The 26,985-nt window shown below is 44.3% G+C and overlaps 1 protein-coding gene across 2 annotated transcripts in view; it reads right to left on the bottom strand.

Moving 5' to 3' along the window:
* Window positions 1–26,985, bottom strand: part of TPO (thyroid peroxidase) — a 92,479-nt gene that overhangs the window by 30,894 nt on the left and 34,600 nt on the right. For both annotated transcript variants that reach the window (XM_008061621.1, XM_008061622.1), the window contains exons 6-7: window positions 14,787–14,993; window positions 4,913–5,431 (exon numbers count right to left, since the gene is read on the bottom strand). In XM_008061621.1, the coding sequence (XP_008059812.1) occupies window positions 4,913–5,431; window positions 14,787–14,993 (726 nt within the window). The remainder of the gene's footprint in view (window positions 1–4,912; window positions 5,432–14,786; window positions 14,994–26,985) is intronic.

Below are 26,985 nucleotides of genomic sequence, written 5' to 3'. Positions count from 1 at the left end.
AACACCTCTTCCCCTCCTCCCCTACCTACAGTTTGACATGCATACCTGTGGATGTCAACACGCACAGGCAGAAGGAATCCTAAGGGCCTCTCCTGTCACAGCACCATGCATCCCTAAGCCAGCAGCTTGCGAGAAGCAAACCAGCCCCTTTTAGCTGTCGGCAGCTCACAGATACCTGGTGTCTCCAGTGTTGACCTTGTCAGGGAACTGAAGAGTGTATCTTTCCTGATCTGATTTAAAATGTCAATTCTAAGCAATTATGCTCAGATTCCAGAGCCTCCCCTGGGAGCTGCTAATGTCAGGCAGAAGCCTCATTTATTCTGACCAACGGAGCCTTAAAATGTGAAGCTTGCGTGCAGCTTTTTGGAATTTTCAAGGCAGTGCTTCTGAAACCCCCTGGTCTGTCCTTCCCTGGGTCAGATGGGGAAAATGGTCATCTTGAACTGCTGGGCTGGGGCAGACGTTGTATGATCAGACCTGGGTGTCTTGGGAATGGCTCTCCAGCCTGCCTCACACCTCCTTCCTCTCCTGGGTGGAGGGTTGCCCTGCTGTGGCTCCCTTACTCACAGCTGTTCTTCCTTCTGTCTGCTCTCACTCTGACCTCCTGCTTCTCTGGGGCTCTTACCAAGATTGCGGGGCACCAACCTGTGGCTGGGTCTCCATCCATTTGCCTCCAAGATCCAAGCAGTGGGAAGGACAAGCGAGATCCATGCCTTGGAAAATGGTGAGAGTAGAGTGGCAGAAAGCCAGGACCACAGTCCAGGGGGAGATGAGGAAGGTGAGACCTGGAGACACCTTCATTGTCACCGCTGGGAGATGATAATGCAGCCTCATGTGCGCGCTCAGCTCATCTGAACCTCCTGACTCTTGACTGTTCTCAGTGCCATCACCCTGCTCTATGCAGAAAAAAGCCACTGGACATTTTCTCAAAAATGCCCACGTGGTCTACATAAGAGACAGGGTTCCCAGGTTCCTGATGAGGGTGTTCTAGGGAGCGGGGAGCAGGCACAGAGCTCTCCAAGGATGTAGCTCGGCTGCTTGCCTTCTGCTCCATCTGCAGGCAGCTCTGCAGTGCAGGTACAGCTGGACTTGGTCTAATCTTGAGGCAAGGAGACTGACTGGCCATCTCTGTAGATAGCAGCCTCTGGAGAAGAGGGACTATGAGTTTTGGCAAGACATTTGGAAGCTGCTGAGAGATGGGGCAGAGACAGCACCACCCAGAAACTGTCCCTTCTGGGACCTTTGCAGCCGTGGGAACAGGTCTTTATCCTTCACACACTCTCACTTTGGGGAGTAACTGATCTGAAACAAGACTCCTCAAGGACAGCCAAGAGCAGTGACCAAACTGCCCAAGGGTGCAGGAACCTTTCCCTCAGCCCCCAGGAATTTGCCTTCAGACAGGGATGCCCCAGGAGGTCTTGGGCCCCTCTGGGGTCTTGTAGTGCTGCTGTGCACACCCTATTAAAGCTTTTGTGAGTCTCTGGAGATCTGGAAAAATTAGGGCTCTCCTCCAAAACTGGTCTGCTCTCAGATGGCGGGATAAAGGAAACATCCAAACTGGAAGTTTGGATGGATTTATCCTTTAACTCCAGGACCACAAACTCTGTGCTGTTTGGATGGTGTGCTCAGACTCCCAAGAACATCTGCGCTCTTCTCTCTGCCTCCCTCACCCCTGTACTGGGAGGATCTCACCATGTTGTCCTCTTCCTGTCTGTAGGACACAGAAGTTATTGCTAAAATGAGTGTCTGCTTCTGTGGGTCTGGGATCATTGTAAGAAGAAGAGTTTCAGTTCCTCTTGGCAGGAAGCAGGACTTGTGAAATCGGAGTCTGTGAGATCTCAAGCCAGCAAGGGCAACTTTATCAGCTCTTCCTTTGTACGAGTCTCCTGAGAGCTGCTGTCTCCAAGGAACTAGCATAGAAGGTGAACCAGATTCTAAGAAAAGACACCCAGCTAAAGGCCTTGCCTCAGGGCTGAACGAGGAGACACCATCAGCTTTCTACAAAAGACACGGAGTAGTTGAGATCCTTTAGGTGGGGTGTCTGGGGTAGATAGACCCTGACTAGCTTAGACGTGATGTGGTGTGGATAGACATATGGGGAGGGGTGTGGTGTGGACACACATGGGGGAAGGGCGTGGTGTTGGAAAGTCACAGGCAGAGGAGTGTGTAAATACAGGGGAAGGGGTGCAGCATGGACAGACGTAGGGGAAGAGGTGAGGTGTGGACAGGCACAGGGGAGGGGTGTGGTGTGGACAGATGCAGGGAGAGAAGGCTGTGCCTCTCAGTCCTGAGTTGGGACACTGCTCCTTGCTGATGTGTGCATTAGCGTGGCCCCGGCTGGCTCTTGGTGGGGAACGGGGATGCTATTTATCTTTTTAAAAATCTCCCCTGACATTTTGTTTCCACATTGTCTAATGCTTTTCAAGAGAGAGATTCAGATCATAAAATTACCAAACTATGGGTCAATGAAACCAAGGACAGAAGAATGAGTCTTCCAGACCACTGTGGATCTTTCAAACACAATTCAAAGACTCAATAGTGGCTCTATTGACACGTAAAACACAATTTCTTATTATTTTAATGTTTTAGAGATAGTGGCAAAAAAACAACAAAGAGAACGTACTGACTGACACAAAATGAAATGCAAAACCAAGAAGAAAAGAATAGCATTTTTAAAAAGCAGAGCATGCAGAAAATGAATGGAGGGGGTAAATCTAAATACCGAAGGCCACTTTTCTTACAGATACTTGTTGTTGTTATTTCACTTATTGAGGAGAAAAGGGAACCAAATGTCAGCACATCCAGATCATCTGGGATTCTCAGAATTTCAACATTCAACTCTCTCTAATTTACAGCCATAGGGCCTAGGATCAGGACACACTGGCAATCCCAGAGCTCTGCTGAGAGGGAAGGCAGGGTTGGGGGCTGGGTAGCAGCATGATACGGAGGCCTTTCTCTTACTATGTGAAGAGTAGTCATAGATTTAGAAGGTAGTGGCTCTTCTCAGGTGCCCCCGGGGCTGGCCAAAATTCTTTCTCACTTCAAGAAAGTTTAAACCAAACCCTGCCCTGAAGGAGACAGTGGAGCAGGACTTCTAGAATTATTCTTGGGAGTCGTACTTCACTCACCAATTCAACGTCTATTTATAAGGCACCTGCTACATGCCAATTGTAGGTACAGGGGGAAAAGGATTTGACAAACAGACAAAGATCCCTCTCCTGGTGGAGCACACAGTCAGAAAGGGGTCACTGACAACACATAAAACAAACCATCGTACACAACATCTCAGGGTGATCATCAGGGCAGAAGAAGATGACCTCCTGGAACTACTTCTCCAGGATGGTGTGCAGAGGGACGTAGGGGCTCGTCATGGCACGGACCCTCGCTTCCATATTGCTTGTCTCTTGACTGTGCAGCTCACTTTGCACAGGGAAGAAGATAATAGCTGAGTGGCTGCGCAAGAGACACGTGAGCCACTGATGATTTTTACTTCAATGGTGACAAGATTCCTGGCCACGCTATACTGGCATCATCAAAAATTGCTTCAATTCTCTCTCACAAATTCCTATAGGGCTATCATTTTGTAATTTAAATCTTCTTGTCTGTTATTCATAGCTATGCATGATGCATCTTGCTTATACTAAACTCCAGCGTTTCACCGAAGCCTCGATTTTAGACTCTTCATGTATCCAGTTCCTGCTTTCATTCCCCCCCCATCCCACACACAAGCGTACTCGGCCACCCTATATATACCCACACGAATGCACATGCATACACACACGCTCACCTTCTGTGCAGATCCAGGTGTTAAGATAGCAAACACGTCTGTGGTGCTTGGACAATAAGTTGCTGCCCAGCCTGTCCTCAAAGAAGCTCCAGTCCCCCATGCCACTGAACCTCTCATGCCCACGCAGGAGAGCTTCCAGGACCCTCTGAGTGCCTGGACTCCAGTGCAACACAAGCCAGAAGGTGGCAGGTGGCACATAGTGCACAAGGGAAGCTTGTTCCACCACACAGTCCCTGTGCAAGCGTGACCAAGACTCCGCTCCCTCCTTAGGACAGGATTAACGGTGTCTTCCCCTCAGAGTCGATGAGAAATCTTAAGGGATAGTGTCGGGAGCCCACTCCATGGCCTGGAGCAACAGACATACCCATCAGGGTAGCCACTAAAGTATCGTGGTCCACTGGTCCACTTCATCACAACCCCATGAGACCAGCCATGTCAGTAACTGCACTTACAGACGGAAGGACATTTTTTCCTCCAACATCACACGATTAATAAAAGGCCAACTTGATCCTCCTTCAAGATTCTCTGAGGTCATACTTAATCACAAAAACGAAGCTAGATCTCAAATCGACTTTTAGTTTAACTTGCTAATTCAGAAATCTCCCTCAGAGTGATAATCAAATTATTCTTTTCTCCGTTGTCTTTGAAATAACAAGGCATCAGAACCACTACTTTCCCACCGCTCAGAGGGTTGCTGTGAGAACTGCTAAATGAGTAAACCGCAGTGAGGCTCTTGGACTGGCTCTAGGGACCGGTGACTGAGCCTGCTGGTCCCGCTGAGCAACGGTGGGTACTGTCGTGTCTTCCCGGGATGATCACGGCCCAGCCCCGGAGACGGTGAGCCGCGGGACAGAAGAGCCTGGGCGGGTCCTCGGGACCTAGAGTTGCTCTCACCCCACCCCGGAGTTACAGGGCGCCTACAATGACCTCGTCGGTCCCCATACCGGGCACCTGGCACGCAGCCATTTGAGACACCTGCGATGACCGGTCGCGCACCCCGTGCAGGGCGCCCACGATTCCGAGCCCGCTTTTCCAAGCCACCCGCCGGGACTCCGCGCAGACACACAGGGCGCCCACGGATCTGCCCGCGCCCGCTCGGGGCGCCCGGAATGGCTCTGCGCGCACCTGGTGCAGGGCGCCCACGACTTTGCGCGCCTCCTGGTACGCTGTGTCCGCACTCCAGTGCGCATTGAGGGCCTTGAGCGCCGCGGCCAATCGGTTGTGCTCGCGCAGCCACAGCGTGTGCACCGCGGCCAGGGAGGGGACCTCGCTGGCGCGGCCGTCCCCGGCCAGAAAGCAGGGGCTGCGGGCGGCCCCGTGGGCCCCAGGCTCGGGCGCGCAGGCCGCGGGCGCGGGCGGCGGCGCGAAGGGCAGGTAGGCGCGGCCGGCGTCCCGGTGCCGCGCGTTGACGAGCAGGAGCCCCTCGGTGCTGGTCCAGTTGCGCAGCTGCTTCTCCGAGGCGGGGCTGCTGCCATACACGGTGGACGCGTCGAGGAAGGAGGTCAGCCCGTTCATCTGCTGTCGCGGCGTTGCCTTGGACAGGTTGCCGGAGTTCGCGCTCTGGTCCCCGGTGCCGCAGGCCGCAGGTGAGCGGTAAAACGGCAAACAGGCGGCGTCTGCCTCCCACGCGGCCTTCGCTGGGAGCTGCCGGTGAAGGGAGAGTCGAAGTCACCCAGGGCTCTCGGGGAGGCCAGTCAAAGCCGCGGGCCCAACCTGTGTGGCATCAGGGACTGGTCTGGTCAAGCATTAGGTTCCCACCAGGATCTGATGCCTTCTGCGGGCCCCGGCTCCCAGCAGGCCACGGACCGGCTCTGGTCTGCAGCCCCTGGGGTTGGGGACCCCTGACTGAAAGACAGCAGAAGCTCTAGGCTAGGATGAGCCTGCCCTGAGGTGTTACTCTGTCTGCCCAGCCCTCTCTCTGCAGCAGTCAGTCCAGCCAGCCCTCTCCTCCTCCTTGACTCCTCACCAAGCGGCCTCTTGCCTGGCAGAGGCTGAACTCAGAGGCTGGAGTCCTCTCCTTGGAGGCAGCGTCTCCAGTAATTTAGATCGTCTTGAACTAACAGAACTTGCGCAGGCCCATCCAGGCCGTTCATGGAATCCATATGCCTGGTTTATTTTCTGACTCTGTGAGGAGCTGGCATCTCTTCCCCAACGATAGGCACTCTTTTAAGAGCCCAGTGGGCAAAGAGATCTGCAGTTTTGGGGCATCGCCGCTTAGTGAAAGGCCACAGGGTGGGAGTGGGAGAAACCTGGATTTGGTTCTAGCTCTGGCCTTAACCAGCTCGGTCTCCTCATCTGTAGCACAGAGATCTAAACCAAGTTGTGCCATGCAGATAGGCTTCTTGCAAAGTGTCAGACCTGTCTGGATGTGAATGAGCTCTGTGAACTGCAGAGCCTGTCCCCATGCAAGGGCAGCTATTTCTTCCTGTGGATGTGCTGCAGGGCCAGGGCCTGCACTGAGGCTGGTGCCTAACCTTCCCTCAACGCCAGAGTTGGCATTTTCATTAGGCAGTCTGAGGTGTAGGAGATTAAACAGCCTGCCCAAAGCCGCAAGATCACAGTTGGACAGACCCCAAGAGAAGGACTCTCACTAAAACTCACTGTCTTCCCGTAAGGCTCTGTTATTGCCAAGAGTAAAAACAAGGACACAACTCCTCTATGGGCAAAGCACAGACAGGGCCAGGCACTGTGAGGCATAAGAAAGAGCAGATGGCTCTGGGCCCAGTTGGCGGACATGGCCTGGCAGGGTCAAAGCTATCTGCTGTGCTCTGTAGGCAAGTGAGGCAGAGCTCTTGATGGGCTCAGTCAGTTTGGTACAGCAAAAAGAATGTGTCAGAGGGAATCTGTCCCTGTGGTGAAAAGCAAAGCAGATGCCCTCAGCTCCCCACAGGCTGGGAAGGCACCTGACACCTGTGCAGCCCTGCAGCAAGAGGCCTGCTGGGGAGGGCGGTGACTGCCCAGCTCCACCTTCAGAGCAGGGAACAGGTTCCAGTGACTGGTGATTGCACTAAGAAAACTTTCCCAATGAGGACCCTCAGGAAGAACTGCCAGGCTGGGTCTGGAGGTCAGAGTAGAAAGGGTTTGGGATGCAAGGGTCATTGGGATACCACAGCCAGGAGCCTAAAATCTTATCAGCTAAAAAGAGTTAAAATTAATTAAACAGTAAAACAACTCAGATAGAAAGGAAATGTAAATCCACACTTCACAGGTGCAATAGAGGAAACAAAGTCACAGAATGAGACAGAATTTGGAATGAGAAAGGAGTCAGAAGTCAGGCAAAATGAAGAGAACTCTAGGTGATTATTAGATGCAATTTCACGACAACATATTCGAAAATGAAGAGCAAATGGACAGCTCTATTCTCCAAAACAGAAGTAACTCAGACTGTTCCAAGAAGAAATGAAAAACTCAAGCCGACAATTGCCACAGAAGAGATTGACAAGCGATGAGAAATTCAACAGGGATGGAGGCTCAGGGGATCAGATGGCATCTGCAGCTGACTTCTGTCAAACCCTCAAGGACAGGCGATTCCAGTACTGCTTAAACTATTTCATCCACAGAAAGGATGGAAAATGCCCCAGTTGATTTTACAGAGTCAGCAAAACTTTAATACTAGCCTCTGATGAAAATAGGACAAGGACAAAACATACAGATCAATACCCCTTCTAAATAAAACAATAAAAATTGAATAGGGCAGTCACTCAAAAGAGAAACACACTATAGTCAAATAGGGCTTATTCCCAGAATGGTTCACTGTTAAAGAATAGGTTTATAACCACACTGAGATACCACCAGTCAGAATGGCCATCATCAGTAACTCAAAAAATAACAGCTGCTGGAGAGGATGTGGCGAAAAGGGAACACTTCTATACTGTTGGTGGGAGTGCAAACTAGTACAGCCTCTGTGAAAAACAGTGTGGTGATTCCTAAAAGTTCTAAAAATCGACCTTCCATATGACCCCACAATCCCCCTACTGGGAATATACCAGGAAGAACTCAAATCACTCTATAAAAAAGATACCTGCACACGTATGTTTATCACAGCATTGTTCACACTAGCAAGAACCTGGAACCAACCATGCTGCCCATCCAAAGAGGACTGGGTAAAAAAAATGTGGTACATATACACATTGGAATATTACACAGCCATAAAGAACAAAATCATGAACTTCCAGCAACTTGGATGGAACTAGAGTCTATAATACTGAGTGATCTTTCACAGAAACAAAGAACCGAGTATCACATGTTCTCACTCATAAGTGGGTCTTGAACAACTACCATAATACTATAAGAAAAGGATTGACACTAGTGGGAAACTGTGTGGGGGTGGGTAGGTGGGATTGACAGTAGTTGAAATCTTCCTGGGGAAGGGGGAGCACACGTCATCAACAAGGGTACCTTCACAATGAGTATTTGGATACCTAACCTTGAATTGTACCCCTCAATTTTAAATAAAAAATTTTAAAGTTAAAAAAGAATAGGTTTATATTATCCAGAATATCAACAAACTAAAGAATAAAAATTAATATCAAGAGATACTTAAAGTGCAGAGATAAAATTTACTATTATTTACCATTCCTGGTTAAATAGAAGTAAAACAGAATAGAGTAAAATTGATTAAATATAATGTAGAATCAATATCAAATATTATCTTCAACAGTGAAATAATGAAACCATTGAATTTAAGATTAAAAAATAGGCAGAAACACACACTATCACTGTTATTACTTAATATTATCTCAGAACTTTTAATAATTGTTAGACCAAAGTCCAGAAAATAAAATAGGAGCCAGCAAAACTACTAGATGAGAAAATAAGATTTACAAACACAATAAAACTGTCCTTTTACTTCATGATGTATTAGATGCCTAGAATATCTGAAAACTTTGGAAAATTAATAAAATGTCCAAAAAAATCTTCAATCTACGGAAAAGTACAAAAATTAGTTTCAAAAAAAAATCTTTTTTTTTTTTTAGCAAAATATCCAGGATGGTAATGGAAAAAAAAAATGTCTTTCTTAATAACAAAAAAGTCTCAAAATCATGTGTGTAAGTTTAAGCAAAATGACTCATATGCTCTGCCAGAAGTAAGTCATAAAATATAATTAAAAACACAAAAAAACGGACAAAAGATCGTTTCTCTCCAAATGAATTGTGCAAATTAAATAAAATTTCACTTAGAATCATAATTGTACTTAACTTTTTGAAATGAATAAATTAGTCTTACAGTTTATATGAAGAAATAAATTCTATTATGTATTTATTTAACAATAAACTAGGGGAAAGAATAGCGATAGAGGTACTGACTTGTAGACAGTAGAATATACTATAAAGTCATCTGTTAATAGAAATAGATGTATCCATCAATGAAAGAAGTTGGAGAACCCAGAACTAGATCCCAGTTATTCTGTGACAAAATGTTATTTAGACTCACGGAGAGATGGGAAGGCTGAACCAGCTGGCTTTCCATCTGGATAATAATAAAAATACATTCTCATTTTAAGCCATACAAGATGAGTGAAAATTCATAGTGAATAGTATGGAGGAGATCACTTTTACAACTTGAGAGCAAAGGAGATTTCTGGACTAGAACTGAGTCGAAACCTAAGTAGACCTGACCTAATAAAAGTTGAAAATGCTTCATGATGAAAGTTACTATATTGATGGAACTGGAGAAAAATATTTATAAAAAACAAAGTGAGAGACAAAGAATTCTTATCTATAGTGTACAAAAATTAAAATCAATTAAATCAACAAGAACAATCAAATAATAAGAAAATGCCCAAAGGATATGAATAGATAATTCACAGAACAAATACAAATTGCCAAAAATTAAAGAAAAAGTTTAAAGTTCTCTAAACAGCAGATAATGTAACAATAAGGAACAGCAGATAATGTAACAATAAGATATCGCTTTATAACCAACACGGTGAGAGCAAAATTAAGAAAAAATATTTAAGACTCTTGCTAGTGTGGATGTGGGGAAAGGGTCCTCTCAGTCATTGCTGTGAAGTGTCACAGGATTTTTAGAAAGCAAAGTAAATATAGCAGCATTAAAACTCTGCCTTTCAAGTTGGTGATTTCTTCTGGTGGTGTCAACTGGAATAACACTGTGACCCAGAGGCACAGACCTGTGGTTACAATTCAGAACATGATATACCACCAGCCACGAGTAAGAACCCAGAGCTCAAGTAGACCGGGAGGACTTCCAGGAGGCATGAACTGAGTGGAAAATTCAAGATGCAGACAGCATATTTAGTGTTAAGTCTGAGTCTGTTAACAACATCCTAAAGAAAGCACTTAGTATCTCTAGATGTAGCTGTTTGAGCATTTGGATTATAAGGAGGAGCACACAGGATCTACAAATCGTTGTTCAGTGAATCTCTTTGAGCCCACCGTCCGGTTTCCACCAATTTCTTAACTACTCATGCTTCATTTATCACACTCCCTTGCCCCGTCCCACTTTAAAAATAAAACTTTTTGAGTTGGTTTGTCTATGTAGGGAGCAGGAGGAAGTGTGATTGAAGAATATGGGAAGCGGACGGAAAGGGGAGAGCAAAGTCAAGCGATGAGGAAGAACGAAGCGGGTAGAGAGATGTGGAAAGAGGAGTCCTGTGTAGTGTAAGCATTTCCATCCATGTGAGATGATACTTACATTTGAATGTAAGAAACTCTTATGTGAATTTAAACCTATTTAGAACCAACATCAATCTAAGGACCAAATAGCAACATTTGTGTTATGTGGCCAAAGTCGAGTCCATAGGAAAATGACCTCACCTTTATTAACTACATTTGCCAAAAAGCAAGATACAGTGAAACTCACTCAACTAGCTTTTACTGTAAGTAGGCAAGAAGCATAGACAGAAAGGAATAATATGATGGTAATAGAAATAGGACTCAAAGAAGACAGGCCTGAGGGGCCAATGACAACCGCACTGAACCCATGTCCCAAGGTCCGTCTTCCAGAAGTTACCAGGGCCAAGCATCAAACACAGTCACAAGTTCTGCCAGTTCTTCAAGAAACAGATCATTTGATTTTAAACAACCTAAATTCAAGCATAGAAAGAAAGCGGGGGTGCGATCCTGCTGGTTGTCAGATGCCGTCATATCTGTAACACCTCAGATAGGGAAGTGAGCACAAGAAGAGAGCCCTGCTGGGTAATTCCACTTATGAAGAGAGTTTTAAAAGTCCCAAATAAAAAATTGGCAACTTGAATCCAAGAACAAATTAAAACCCACATCCTCAGCAAGCAGGCCTAGCACAAGAATGCAAAGATGACATTGCATTGAAAAATAACTACTATAACTGGCTACAATAATGGAACAAAGTAGAAATCTTGGTGTCTCCTTAGCAGATGCTGGGAAGACATTGAGCAAGGCCATCATCCACATGTTTTACAAAAATTCTTTGGAAATTACAAATAAAAGATAATTTTTTATTCAATTGAAGCTATCTATCAGAAATCCACGGTAGACAATATCTAAGGGGAAAAAAACTAGAGCCATGTCTATTATAATAAGGAACAGAACCAAAATTCTGCTATAACCATGATTGTTTAAAACTTTACCAGCTAAAGTAGTATTTTATATATATAATATATAAGTATGTATATATCTGTGTGTGTGTGTGCAATGAAAAGTTTAAATACTGGAAAGAAGGGAGAAAGTCTAATTGGTAGCAAAGACATCCAATATATTTATTATATATAAAATGTAGGTGTGTCAAGGTTAACTCTTAGATTAATAAGAGATCTTGGTAAGCTGATCAAATATAAAACTACCATTGAGAATAATCAATATCTCCCTATATTTGAGGAATGACCAGTTTAAAAGTATGGCTGGGCATAGTGGCACACACTTGTAGTTCCAGCTACTGGTGAGGCTGAGATGGGAGGATCACCTGAACCCAAGACTTCAAGACCAGCATGGGCAACATGGTGAGACATCATCTCAAAAAGAAATCAAATCAAATAAATATATATTATATATAATTGAGCAGGATTTTATTCACTACAGCAGTAAAATCCATCGAAATCTATCAAATTTGTGCAAGACATTAACAGACAAAATTATAAAACTTTAGAGAAGGACACAAAAGACTTGATAAATTGAAATATTCACTTATTGAATAGTAAGGCTTACTTTTAATTTTGAAAGACACAAACAAAAATCTCAATTCATGCATAAAAACTAAAGTAATCCAATTTAAAGTCTCAAAAAAATTGTTCACAGAGATTGACATACTAATTTTAAAATTTGTATGGAAGATAATTATGTAAAAACAGAACAATGGGCCCCTGCCCTGTTGAGGATCAATGCATAATCTAAGGCTACAGTAATTGGACATATATATTAGTGAAAGCCTGCAAAGATTAAGGATAATGACAGTTTAGCAATGATAAAGATAGCATTTCAAATCAGGTGGAAAGCTGGAATACTTTAAAATAACCATCAACTTTAAAAATAAAGTTAGATCCCTGCCTCACACAGTTCCTAATAAGTAAAACTATGTCAAACCCCAATCTTTAACATTTTTTAAATAATAGAAAAATATATTTAAAACCTTCAAGTGAGAAAAATCTGTTCAATAAGATAATAATTTATAGACCATAGAGAAAAAATGATTAATTAAAATATACCCAAATATAAAACTTATTTTTATAAATAATGATACCACAAACAACATAAAAAAGATAAGCAATCATGTAAAATGAAGGATTGAGGTCTATGATCTACAAGAATATATATATTCTTGATTCAAACAATAAAACAACCTAATGGAATTAGTAGTGAAAGTAATAAAAAAGAAAGAAAGAAACTCTTATCTGAGAAAGTGAGCCTTCTCTAGGTCTCAGCAGTCATGACTCACTTGCCCCCTTGGGCTAAGTAATTCTCTCTTAAATCTGCTATTGCCCCAGGTGCTGTCAATCAACCTAACAATGCTGAATGCTGGACGCACAACCCATGCAATATATAGCCAATCACTAATCAATGTTATTCCTGCAAACCAAACCACTGGGAATTTATATCAGCCCACTCTTTGTCTCCTTTTTGCCCGTAAAAACCTGCTTGTAACAAAGGCCAAACAGAGCAGACATCTGAGGTTACTCGGATTCAAGTATTTCAGGCAGCTGTCCTCATTTTAGCTCAAGTAAAATCTTTAAAAATTATATTTTGTGCTTCGGTTTCTTTCTTTAGGTCTGCAAAATATATATTAGTAGAGGCTTTAACACCAGTAATGTAAAATTCAAGATACTCTATTTCCTCATCATATTGGAAAATGATAGGAATTAAATACTATTAATGGTTGTGAGAAACAATCAATTAGAAAATATAATTTATGATCCCATTGCTGTAGGCAATTTGGGAGTAGATATTCAAGTTAAAACATGACCATAATTCATAATTCACTAATTGCATTTCTTGTCATACACATGGAGATGAACACATTCATGTGTTTATCAAGAAGGTTCATATAACCTTTATTTTAAAAAATACATTCACAACCACATTATTTTCTGCGTTGCGCAGCAGGGCACAATTGGTCCTGAGGCATCCTGACTAAGCTGAGACCAGGAAGAACAAGGAATAGTGAGAGCATGTCCTGAGAACCAGGATGCCCCAATGTTATCACAGCTCCCTGGGCTGAGTCAGTGGTCAGATACTCAAAACATTTTATATATATACCCATACAGTCTCGTGTAGCTGCTGGAAACATTCGCCTTGGGAATACTGAGCAAACACAGATATGGGAAATTGATAGCATCATTTTCTATTTTTCTTTGGGACTGGAGTCCAAACTTGCTTCAAGCTTACTAAGCAATGGGACCTCATTTGAAGATGCCCAGAGTGTTGTCACTGCTGGTTCACATACCTACTTGACACCAGATGAAGCACTTCCAGGGTACGGCCTGTCTTCCTTTTCTGCCTGCCCAGCGTGCCGCACAGCAAGGACAGAATAACAACCCAGTGACTTTGCTGAATGAACGTTTTGAGGACATGGCCTCTAAACAATCTGTGTTCTTAAGTAGAAAATAGCCGCCCTGGTGTGGTGGCTCATGTCTATAATCCCAGCACTTTGGGAGGCAAAGGCAAGAGGATTGCCTCAGCCCAGGGGTTTGAGACCAGCCTGGACAACTTGGCTAGACCTTGTCTCTACAATAAATCAAAAAATTAGCCAGGCGTGGTGGCACACACCTGAAGTTCCAGCTACTTGGAAGGCTTAGGTGGAAGGATTGCCCGAGTCTGGGGTCGAGACTGCGGCGGCTGTGAGTGTGCCACAGCACTCCAGCCTGGGCTACAGAGTGAGACTCCAACTGAAAAAAAAAGAAAGAAAGAAAGAAAAAGAAAATGACCTTTGCCAGCTTCAAAGCTATTTTCTAAAGAGAAGTAACTAAAAGTCTTCTTTCTTTGCTGGTAAGAGTGAAAATTAGTAAAATATTAACGGAGAGCAACTCTGCAGTATGTATCAAAATTCCACTTGCAGCTTCTCTGTGATCTGGCAATTTCACCCCTAGATTGATTAGGTATGCACATGTGCACAAAGATTTAGGTCCAGATATGTTCTTTGCTTCATTATTTCTAACAGCAAAACAACAACAAAGTTAAAAGCAACTTAAATACTCACTAATAAGGGAATTGGTTAAATAAATTACAGTAAGACACAATGGAATATTAAGAAATCATAAAACAATTGAGTTTTTTTCTGTTTAGTGATAGGTAGAGATGTATAAGAATATTACCAAGTGACTCTTACTGGGCACAGAACATGCACATAGTATGGCACAACAGATTTGCACACACACATATTTACATACACACATGTCCAGATAATTTCTGGTTGGTGCGCAGGAAATATACAACACTTGTTACTCCCCTGGAAATAGGACAGGAGAAACAGACTTTCGCGATTCATTTTATACTTTTCTATTTGACTTTTTAAATGGCACTTAATTTCATAATAAAAAATAAAAACATCAAAAAAAGCCCCATCAAACTACCTGTATGGGAAAACATGGGTTTTGGTTCTCACAAGTCATCTGGCAATCAACTCCTCCTGAAAACGCAGCTTTGCTGGTGCTCTGAGGTGTGAATGCAATGTCGTGGTCAATATATTGTCCCCACACCATCAGGAGATCAGAATACTGGTCATCTTCTGTAACAGCCTCATTTGAAACTTGAATAACTTGTCTTGTCACCTCCCGTACCTGGATAAGAAGAGACCATTGGTCATGGTATAGGAAAACCACATTGTGACATAAGGGCGACACTTTGGGATCATACATTTCATAGTGTGGTTCTTGTTCATGCCCTGTGGATGCACACAGTTGATCTTGTCCCTGTAGTTTTATGGAGGGGAAGAGGATGAGCTTTGAAGATGGACACATCTGGGCTTGGACCTGCCATCAATCTGTGATGATTTGAAGCCCTGTTATTTACCTCTTCTAAGCCTGAGTTTCCTCATCTGTAAATAAATATAAAAGAGTTGAGCTTTCAGGGTTGGTGTGGGATTATGTTGAGAGTCATTTTCAAAACATCTGGTCTCTAGTGTGATATAGTTCATGACTCAGAGGGCAGAGTGTCGAGTCACAAAGGATTATTTCAAGTCTTTGAAATCTAATGCAGTTTGCCTGGCTGTATTTCCAAATTGGTTGGGAATAATGATTCATTTTTTCTCTTAATTTTTTAAAAAATTTCTTAACAGGGATGTGTGTAACTGTTATCTTATGCCTTCCCATCATTGTATATTGGAAATAGACAACTGATTTCCCTGTTTCATGGATCAAGTGGGGAGAATTTTGTCCCCATAGGCTCATACATAAAACTTCCCCATACCTGATTTGGATAATAAGATTTGAATCAGATTTTGGACCTTGAATTGATGCTGTAATGGGATGGGAATTGGGAGACCTTGGACTGGGGTAAATATGCTTTGCTTGTGGCACAGACATAAATCTTTGGGGATCAGAGAGTAGTGTGTACTAGGCAGAATAATGCCTCCCCCAAAGATGCCTATCCCCTAACATTTGGAACTTGCTAGTGTGATTACATTAAGGACCTTGAGAAGGGGAGATTATTCTGGATTTCTAGCATGCCCAGTCTAATCACATATGTCCTTAAAATCTGAGGACCGTTCCTGACTGTAGGCAGAGGAGATATGACTTTAGACGCAAGGTATAGAGAGATGCAACCTTGCTGGCTTTAAAGGAGGAGGCCATGAGTCAAGGCACATGGGCCACTTCCAGGAGCCAGACAATGCAAGGAAATGAATTATCTCCTGGAGCTTCCAGAAGGAACACAGCCTTGTTAACCCCTGAGTCCAGTGAGACCCACATCAGACTCTTGAACTAAAGTACTGGAAGATAATACATTTGTATTGTTTTAAGCCACTAACTATGGAGTGATTTGTTATAGCAGGCGTAGGAAACTAATGTGATCTACATTTAAAGATACATGAGCTCAGATTTATGTAAATCGTTGCATAATTATGGTTAAATATGGGTTTATAGAATCATAGTCTCATAATACTTAGAACTCAAAAATACGCAGAAGTTGAACTGGTCCAGTGTCTAGCATAAGGTGGGTAAGATAGTACTGCCCTACTGAGGGATCAGCGAGATGAGCCTAAGAACGTGCTCAGAGTCAGCAGTGGAGAGAAGGGTGAGACTCATCTCCTTGCCCAGGCTGCTAGGAGCACTGAGCCGCCCTCCCTCAGCAAGTCTTAGTATCCAGTTCTACCCACTGGTGCCCTCCAGCTTCTGGGGAGTCTTAGTTTCCAACTGAGACTTGAGGAATGGGATTTCTCCAGCCTCTGGTGAGTTTGGGTGCTCGCCTATTGAGACTTGAGCGCCTTGCCTCTGTCACTGTCAAGTTGTCTGTCAACTCCTCTTCCCGCTTGCTCACCACATTTCAACTACTGCTGGCCTCATTTCATTCTACATAAAAAAGAGTCTGGGGTGGGGAGGTGTGTGGCTTGCAGGAAAGTGGGTTCTCCAGCCCTTCCTTTCTCTCTCTGGGTCTCCTCACAGTCCTCCCAGGGCATCTACAGCTAAACTCCTTTTGGCTTCAGACTCACTGCTCCCTCTGTCCGAGATTCTGTTTTACTTATCTTGACAGGTGGCTAGCAGAGGTAGTGGGGCTTCTAGCCCATACCGAGTAGAACTGGAGTCTTGGCGTTCTCCCCCCAGGAGACTTGTGAGAGGGTCAAGGGCTTGCCCCGTGTGCCGTGCAGTACCTGGAAGTTTTAGGAGGAGGGGAGGCTTTTCTCTGAACGCATCTAATCTGGCTTCCCTAACCTTTTGTCAACTGTGCCTCCTGACTTTCCTGCCATTTTTCGGTGCCTCTATCCCCCATGCCATGACTGCTGCGCTGGCAGTTGCGGTCTCTGTGTGTTCACCCACGCATGGAGATCCTGCTGCTATGCAGTTCTCAGGTTTTCACTTACCTATTATATATCCCACCCATGTGGATCAGACACGGTCTCTGAACTGCTTTCTTCACCACTGTCTCCAACAACACTGAGCTCTGAGAAGCTCATCATCTCCTCGCTCAATACCACTTTCCCTGTCTCTCCTCTTTGGCCGAGATGCCTTCCCTTCAATTGACCTTGGACACTTGGCTCCTCAAGACTGGAGTCTCAAATCTCCCCCACCAAGTTCCCATCAACTTGGAAACATACTTATGGCTTTGAGATGAAGGCCACTGTTTCATCCCGGCAATTTTAATGGTCTCTCCCACCCCACAGCAACTTTTGTACTTCATTTCTCTGGCGGATGGCTGCTGCCCTGAGGGCTCTTACTGTCGTCATTGCCAATGGAATGAACAGTGGAAACCATTCCGAGACCGTCTCCTGATCTCATTCCCCATTTTGACCCTTACTTCGGCATCTACTTTGTACACTGCCAATAGATTGCAGCTTAAGAGTTCACTGTGGCGTGAGAAGTACATTCTTCCCACACTCTGGTGCAAAGTGAGTAGAGCTGTCTGGGAATTCAACCCAACCAGCTCTTGTCTCAAGTGGACCTCCCAACCTTTTTCCAGGGCAGGTCCCTTCCCTGTTTCATCTTGTTGGGTTTACTCTTGTGAATTGGCTAAAATATCTAGGTTTGTGACACAGGGAACAATCCCTGGCAGGTAACAATCCACAGATCCTTAGTGTGTGCTCAGCCGAGACCCTCTAGGGCAGCTGGGAATGCGTGGGCTGTGTGTGTCTACTTCTAGTGAAAACAGGAATTCATTTGTTCAGTTCTCTGGGCTGCAGATGCCAGGACAGAACCCAGGGCTAAAGACATTAGCTCATCAGGTCAGACAAGAAGTCAGCGCTGAGGATGGCTGAGACAACTCTTGCTTCTTATTCTCCATGCACCAGGATTTAAGCTATCCTTCTTTCATCTCTCTCCTCTCTAAAACAGGGGCCAGTTGCACTCAGGGGGCTCTTGTAGGCAAGAAGTTAGCCCGGGACTTTGTATATTGAGCCTCCTTTTGTTCTCCTTTTCTTTCCTAGACATGGGAGCCAGCTCATCCATTCCTGCGGACACTCCACTAGGTTGTATATCACAGCACTGAAACACTGTCACTAGACAGCCATAAGAAGAAAAAGATTATTTTCTTTTGAAACACAGTCTGGCCTCAGTGTAAGCTGGAGGAATGAGACACTTGGAAAATTAATGGAAGTTTAAACTATAACACCATTCTTCCATCAGATCTCTTTTCTTAGAGGCAGGCAATGTGGAGTGAGATGCTCTGTTCTAGCCTTTGTGGCCTTGTACCAAAACCCAGATTGGGGAAAGAACGTCACCTGTGTGTCATCAAGCCTAAGCAAAAGACCTAACTCCACATTCTAGATGACCTGCTCTTTGTGCCCTCACCCAGGCACCAGGTGTAGGCAGGAGTCATAGCAACGCAGACCCCAAAGGACTCAGACTCTGAGGGGGATGCCCCTGTGGATTTGGATTTCTCAGGAAGCTCTTTGGAGGCCTTCCCATTTCTGAGTGCGTTCTCTACTTCCCCTCCTGCTTATCAGTCACCTAAGTTTCGCCTCCAAGTCTTCGCTTTCTTGTGAGTAGCCCTGCCAGTACTCATAGTGGTGTTGCTTGCCAGCTCCCTACAGAACATCTGTCCCCCATCCATGAAGTGCCAACAGGGCAGGCAGGCACTCTTAGAGTCCATGTCCTCTTCTCTATGAGTGATCTAGGACTTTGCAAGGAGAAGTTTGGCAGGCTCTCTGAAAACCCTAGTAAGTTTGTTGATGAATTTACAAAACTGAACTAGTCACTTAAGCTTACAGGAGGAGATAGATACCCAAATATTCTTCACCTGGTGCACCCCTGAGGAAAATAATAGAATTGTGAGTGCTCCCTGAACCTATGCAGATGAGACAGTGGCCCGGAATCAAGGCCATGAATATTCCAGAGGGAGTGATGTGATTCCTGAATGAAATCTTTTATTAGTTATTAGATCAGCACTTAGAAAAGAGAAGCCACATGATAGCCTGCTTAATAAGGATAAAGAAAATGAGTTTTCAAACCCACCAATTGTAACAGGGTCAAGGAAGTTACACAAGAGAATGAAAACCCAGCTCTGTACCAGGCCACACTAGTGAAAACCCTAAAGAAATAGACAGACGTGAACACTGATTCCATAGGTGAGCAGATGGTTCTGAACACCCATTATATTAGCCATTCTGCCTCATATATCTGGGGGAAATTACAGAAATTAGACACGGAACCACAAACCCCCTCACCTCAGATATTGAGCACAGCCTTCTCAGTTTTCAACAATCAAGACCAGGCCAGAAAGGAACAGCAAATAGAAAAAGAAAGGAGAAAGGCCAAACTATTGGCTGCAATAATGAGAGAGCAGCCATCTCAGGAGAAATCCGCTGGTGACCCCAGATCAAAAGGAGCTCACCATATTTGTGGAAAACCAAGTCACTAGAAAAACTGATGCCGAAAGAGACCTCTGCTGAATGGCCACAGCAAATGGGCTTGCCCTCAACTTCAAACAGAGGATGGATCGGACCCTCAGATCTGGGCTATGGGCTGACCACAGTGGCCGAGGTTTTTGGCAGAATTCCAGCCAATCATTGCTATTATGAGGGGAGAACCACGGGTGACTAAAGTGGTAGGGCAACCTGCCACCTCTTAATCGACATGGACATGGAGGCTGCACCTTCTGTTTTGCTTTCCTGCCCTGGACCTTTACCAAAAAGCTGCTCAGGGGTTGGAGTTGATAGGAAGTCTCAAGTATATTACTTTTCTTGGTCTTTTTCTTGTACCTGTGGAAATTATCTCATAAGTCATAGATTCTTGATAACACCAGAATACCCAATCCCCTTGTTAGGAAGGAACTTTCTCAAGGCATTGGGTATCATCCTAATCTTGCCAGAACAGAAGGGAATCTGTTTGGTAATACCTACAAGCCCAGATACCCCGGCCTCAATTCCTCCAGAGGTTGCAGAAAAGGTAAATCCTGAAGTATGGGATCGTGGAGTTCTGGGTAAAACTGTGACTATAACTCCTATAAAGGTCATCTTTAAGCAAAAGACACAGCCTTCCCAAAAGAAGCAATATTCAATTAAGAGGGAAGCCGAATAAGACCTACAGCCCAATAGACAAGTTCTTAGAACATATCCTCCTTGTCCCATGTCCATCTCCCTGTAACACGCCTGTTCTCCCTGTAAGAAAACCAAATGGGAGTTTCCAACTGGTGCAGAGCCTAGGAGCTTTTCATAAGGCTGTAGTGCCATTACATCCAATAGTCCCAACCCATATGCTCTGCTGCCTCAGGTACCAGCAACTGCCATGTATTTCACGGCCCTAGACCTAAAGGATGCATGCTTTTGTATCCTCTTCCTTCTCTATTCCCAGTATTGATTTGCTTTGGAGAGGATCAACTCACATGCCCAGGGTTCTCAGCAATATATCCAGACTGTTTTCCCTCAAGGCTTCAGGGACAGTCCACATCTGTTTAGTAATGCCCTTGCCTAGGACTTCAGAGGTTTGAAACTAACCGATGGGACTCTTCTTCAGTATGTGGATGACGTGTTAATTTGTGGTCCCTCAAAGGAAGCATCAGATGCCAATACCATAGAGGTTCTAACTTTTCTAGAACAAAGAGATTATCAGGTTATTGCTCAAACACAGGTCACATACCTGGACTAAATCTTGGTAAATGGAACCTCTTCTCTTTCCACCCAGAGAAAGACTGCATAGTTGTTTGTTTCTCCAGAAAATTACCAGAAGCAACTTCGAACCTTCCTGGGAATGGCCAGGTTTTGACAAATCTGGATCTCAAACTATGGGCTAATGGCTCAGTAGCTTCATAAAGTCCTCCTGGGGCCTGACTTACAGCCTTTAAAGTGGACCAAAGAGAGGAAAAAGGCTTTCTATACAATCCAAACTGTCTTAATCTTTGCACCTGCCCTAGAGATTCCAGATTTAATAAGCTCTTTACTTTGTGGCTAAAAAAAGGGGTGGCCTTCAAAGTCTTAATATAAAAGATGGGGTCAATTCCCCATCCTGCAGCCTATCTATCTATAACTTAGACTTAGTGGCACAAGGATGGCCTAGATGTATACTGGCTGTGTTTGCTACTGCATTGTTAGTGACAGAAGCTATAACGCATACCATGGGACAGTCACTGAAAGCACAGATACCCCACCAGATTCGAGGAGTCTTAGAAACAAGGATATAGGTCAGGTTCGGTGGCTCAGCCTGTCATCTGAGCACTTCAGGAGACTGAGACGAGAGGATTGCCTGAGCCTGAGGGTTTGAGACCAGCCCGGGCAACTTAGCGAGACCTCGTCTCTACAATAAATCAAAAATTAGCAAGATGTGACCTATAGTTCCGGCTATTTGGAAGGCAGGAGTGGAAGGATCGCCAGAGCCCAGTAGGTCAATGCTGGAGTGGCCATGAGAGTGCCCCTGTACTCCAGCCTGGGTGATGGAGTGAGACTCTGACTCAAAAAAAAAAAAAAAGAAAAAGAAAAAGAAACAAGGATATTGCTGGCTAACTGGGGCCAGCCTAACAAAATATCCAGGCCTAAACCTTTATAGGCTTGAAGTTTCTCTTAAGACTTGTCAAACTTTAAATCCTTGATACCTGGGTGGGATGATACAGAGCTTTAGCACTCAGGCATCGGGACTACAGAGCAAGGATGCAGCTGCAGGTTGAACCCCAAGGACGTGCTTCTAGATAACCCAGACTATATTGATGGAAGTAGCTGCAACCAAGGAGTTAGAAAATCACGCTATGCAGTGGTAAACCTCACCAAGACCATTAAGGTAGAAGCCCTGCCTAGCAACACCTCTGCCCAGACGGCAGAGCTAATAACTTTAACCCGAGCCCTAGAGCTGGCAGAGAAATATTCAGTTAATATCCATATAGATTCAAGTATGCATTTATGATCCTAAAAGTTTATGCAGCCATTTGGAAGAAAAAGGGACTCATCACAGCAAACAATTCTCCTGTTAACGATCATGCAGAAATCCTGTGTCTCTTAGAGGCTGTACAGCAGCTCCAAGCAGTCACCGTCATGCACTTCAAAGGACATCAAAAAGTCCACACAGAAGTCAGCAGAGGTAACTGCCTACCTAACACTGCTGCCAGGTAGGCAGCTCTAAAGAAGACACCAGTAACTATTCTGTCCTTGTTACCTTCCTCTCCCACTAGCCCTCCAGTTCCCAAATAAACTAAATCAGAGGAAGAAAGGACATCTTGTAAAGGACTCAGAAAGACCTTGGAAAGATGGTGGGAATTGGGTGGAAAAATCCTTGCTCTTAAAAGTCAGCAATGGTCCCTTGTAAAGGGAATTCATGATTTCTGTCACCAGAGAAGAGATGCCATGACCTCCTCACTTTACAGGCTATTTTTGGGGAAAGGATTAAGCACCAACTTCTCCCAGGCCTCTGTATCTTTCCCTTTATGTTCCAGAAACATAACCTCCAGGGTTGCCTCAAACCTCTGCCTTTAACACAGCCAGTTCAAAGGCGAGACACCTATCCTGGAGAGGACTTCACTCAAATGCCTCTCTGAAAAAGATTCAAATACTTACTGGTGTTTGTGGATACTTTTCTGGTTGGCTTGAAGCCCTCTTCACTGGAACTAAAAAGGCAATAGAGGCAACAAAATTTCTCCTCAAGGTAATAATTCTAAGGTTCAGCCTCCCATAGTCCCTACAGAGTGACGATAGACCCCCTTTTGTGTCCAAAAATCACATGAGGGGTGTCTAGTGCTTTGGACATCACCTATCATTTTAACTCTGTTTGGAGACCCCAATCTTCAGGAAAAGCAGAGGAAGATAACCAAAACCTCAAAAGAGTTTTAGCCAAGCTCCGTCAGGACACTGCACACTCCTGGATTCGAGTGTGGCCTATGGCTTCCTTCAGGTTAGAATGCCCCAGAAGCAGAGCTACAACTTAGCCCTTTTGAGATGATACACAGAAGGAAATTTCTAACAAATTATCTAACTATAGACTTTGAAATCCAGAGCCTCCTGACATATGTCATTAATTTGGGCCAAGTCCAAGTACAAGAGGCAATCAGGGAACTTGATAATCAAATCTTCCCCAAAACCCTCTAGTGTTCCACCCACTCCAAGGATGCAGCCTAGAGGCAAAGTTCTTCTCAAGACCTGGAAAAAGAGAGCTTCTCAGAATCAGTTAGTTACTTCCTGAATGGGAGAGGTCCTATGTAGTACTTAGTCTCCCCATGGCAGTCAAGTTCCAGGGAGTAAATGCTTGGGTACACATATCCAGAATAAAATCCTTTCCTAGGTTTTTGCAGGATGACAAGAAAGACAACTCTCAAGAGCTTCAGCCTGCAATAACAGACCAGGAATACATCTGTGAACCTGCTGAAGCCCTGAAATTTCTCTTAAAAAAAAAAGGCCTCCCTAGATTGCTGAAGGGAAGCAAATGTGGTGACCTTTTGCCACACCATCAGGTTACTTCTATTATTGGGCTTTTGTACATGCCTGTGCTTTTTATTTGGGTATTATTGAAGCTTACTTGCAACCCTCCAGAACACATGTAAGTAATTACTTTACTGCTAAAGATGAAGCCAACATTTTTTTGCTTTCTGTGGCTGGTGGGGCTTGGCAATGCCTCACTCCCTGGGAGACTGGAATGGTAACTCCTATTTCCAGTTTCCACAGCGGATCGCCTGTGGATTGAATCTGACAAAACGTTGGGTCAGCCATCCCAACACCCAAACTGCTAAGAAGCTGCTAATTGCATGTCCTTTTGGAACTCCTCTCTATACTCTTAACCTTACTCAGATGCCCTGGGGACCCCCCCTCCATACCCTCCCTTAAAGTAAGCTTATCGAATTTCACCAGTACAATGCCATCATTCCAGGTGCTTAACTTTATGAGATTACTCACCTTGGATTGTGGAACTCCCAATCCAACTAAAATACAAACATTCCAGCCCTGTACTGGGACTGCCCCTTGGGCACATATGTGGCTAAAGAGAGTTCTTATATTTGTAGAAGAAGCAACAGGGAGTGTACACAAATACCAACTGTAAATACAACTGGAGTTCTGACACCCCAATTTGGTGTCCAAGGGTCTTGGGAAACCAAAACATGGGAAAGGTGCTTACCCTCAGTTGGTCTATACAAACTAATGGACATTTGTTTACCCCTCCACACTTCTCCCAGGCACACTAGGCTCACCTCACCAGTGGCAAGCTGACAGTTGGGTCAAAGTCTAATAGCAGTGATTCTCGAATTCTCTAAGATTATTAACATCCCCAAACTGAATCAGTCTACTTATATTGTGAACCCACTAGTTAGATTTTCATTTCTGGTCATCCTGCAGGGCCTCAGACTAGGAAAGGGCTAGTCTACCCAGTCTCAAAAACACCCGACATTCAAGAGAATGCACCATTGGCCACCTGGTCCCCATGGGCATACAAATAATCATTCCCACCTCTGTCCTACATATCAAAAGCAAAAAGAACTTTGAGGTCAGTGCCATCATTCTCAGAACTGCAGCCACTATCAGAATGACTGCCCCATGGGTAGGACATGGCCTCCATGAGAATATCCCAAATGGCATCACTAGAACTCTGGAAACAATTGTCTGTGAACACAGGGCAACAATCGATATACTTACAATTTCTCTGAATTCACTAGCTAATGTAGTTATGCAAAATGGACTAGTCTTGTGCTATATTTTAGCTTCTGAAGGAGGAGTTTGTGCAGTGGTCAATACCACAAATGCCTTTCGGATAAATGTTACCAGGGAAGTAGAAGCTATTTTACAAAAACTACATATCAGGCCTACTGGCTACATAGATATAATGAAAGGGCCAACCCAGCAAAGATCCGGGATGCCATTAAGAACACAGTGTGTCCCATTTCTTGGTTCCTCCCTCTTTTGGGACCTTGATGTGGCCATTCTGCTACTTTTAATCTTCTGGCCTTATCTTTTCAACTTTATGGTTAAATTCATGTCTTCTAGATTATAAAAGTTCCAACTCCAGATAATGTTACAACACGTATTCTACTCCCACTCATCAGAGGAGCCAACTCACACAAACCCATTTGATCAAACAACTGCCGGAGTCCATTCCTGTAGGTCTGACCCTGCAGCTGTGGAATGTCACACCTGCAGACCCTGAGGAGGAATGGCAAGAAGTTTTGGACCCAATGGGTAGGATCAGCGCCTACTTTCAGCATGAAGCAGTTACAGAAGACATGACCTCCATCCCTCGTTCAGCTTCCCTAAATGATTTTATGGTTCAAATTTCTTGAGAGGGGGTTGATAGGGTAGGCAGGTTAGGTTAAAGACATTTCACGGTTGTAGGAAAGCTTCAGGCTCACTGACACCTGCAGCAGCCCTCGTTTTCAAGCAAGCCTAGCTACAGGAAATTTCTCACTTAACTGTTAGACTCTTACCAGATACACCTGTAGCATTTTTCCAAGATGCTTGCAGTCAAGAGCTGGCCCACCAGCAGGAAGTAGAATATCAATAACCTGGTTAATGCACGTCAACAGCCAGGGTTGACCTAAGATAATCATGACCTACTTTTACCTTTACCACATGCTCATCATAATATAATTAGCACCGTGGTTTTATAAAATCCCCACCCACCAGAGTGCCAGTCCCAGTATGACCTTAAAAGGCCTAAAACTCCCCCACCCAGTGTGAGGAAGGAGTAACAAAGACCCAGCCCTATGACCACCCATTTCTAGGAAAAGCCCACCCCAAACCTACTCTGCAACATCCATAAGAGTAAAGGTTATAGCTCAACAGTAGTCGGGGGTAGAAGCAGTGGCTGTCAGTAGGCTGTTTCTGCTCACTCCTCTCTTGGGAGTGTGTTCTCTGCTCAATAATGCTTCTTGCTTATCCTGCTTCTCTGTGTGTCTGTGAGTTCATTCAAAACATGAACACAAGAAACTGTTGTCAAACCTCCCCATCTCACATGGGGAGCAGCTCCCCTTCTGTCGGTTACAGGAACATAGGGTGCTTTCACTAAAAAGCCATCTAGAAAAATTGCTTAAGTAAAGTTGTTGTTTTTTGTGGGAGAACTTCATGATGGTGAGTTAATCCATAGCTGATATGAGTCAGACACGACTTCTAATACGAGAATTCTTTGGGCTAAACAGAACATGCACTGCTGTGTTTCTGAAGAATTTCATTACTGAATACAGCTGAAAAGCTAACAGACTGGTTTATTCATTGAAGTAACTAGCCAAACTGGGAGCAAAGTGGCCCATTTTTTGACTAAATAAACAGAGTGGGTATGAGTTTATTTAGAAAACATACCTCTGGGAGTAAAGTTATAATTATCTTTATATAGACGGGTGATTAGTTAATAAGCATCTTTGGATGTATGTAATCTGCCTGATAAATAAAGAAATTTACTTGGGCCGGGCTCGGTGGTTCAGCCTGTAATCCCGCGCTTTGGGAGACCAAGGTGAGTGAATTGCCTGAGCGCGCGGGGTGGAGACCTGCCTGGGCAACTTGGCGAGACCTCATCTCTACAATAAAAATAAAAAAAAATCAGCCAGGCGTGGTAGCGCACGCCTAATCACCAGAGTCTACAGGTCAAGGCTGCAGTGACCGGGAGCAGCCACTGCACTGCAGTCTGGGCGACAGAGTGAGACTCCAACTCAAAAAAGAAAAGAAAAGAAAAGAAATTTACTTGAAAACACTGAAGTGATTTTCTTTTTTTTTTTTTTTTTTTTTGA

The sequence above is a fragment of the Carlito syrichta genome, unplaced genomic scaffold, assembly GCF_000164805.1.
Source record: "Carlito syrichta isolate Samal-C Ts95f unplaced genomic scaffold, Tarsius_syrichta-2.0.1 Scaffold305334, whole genome shotgun sequence".
In the NCBI taxonomy this organism is placed as follows: domain Eukaryota; kingdom Metazoa; phylum Chordata; class Mammalia; order Primates; family Tarsiidae; genus Carlito; species Carlito syrichta.
The sequence above is the reverse complement of the archived record's forward strand: the minus strand, read 5'-3'. Positions and strand labels throughout refer to the sequence as shown.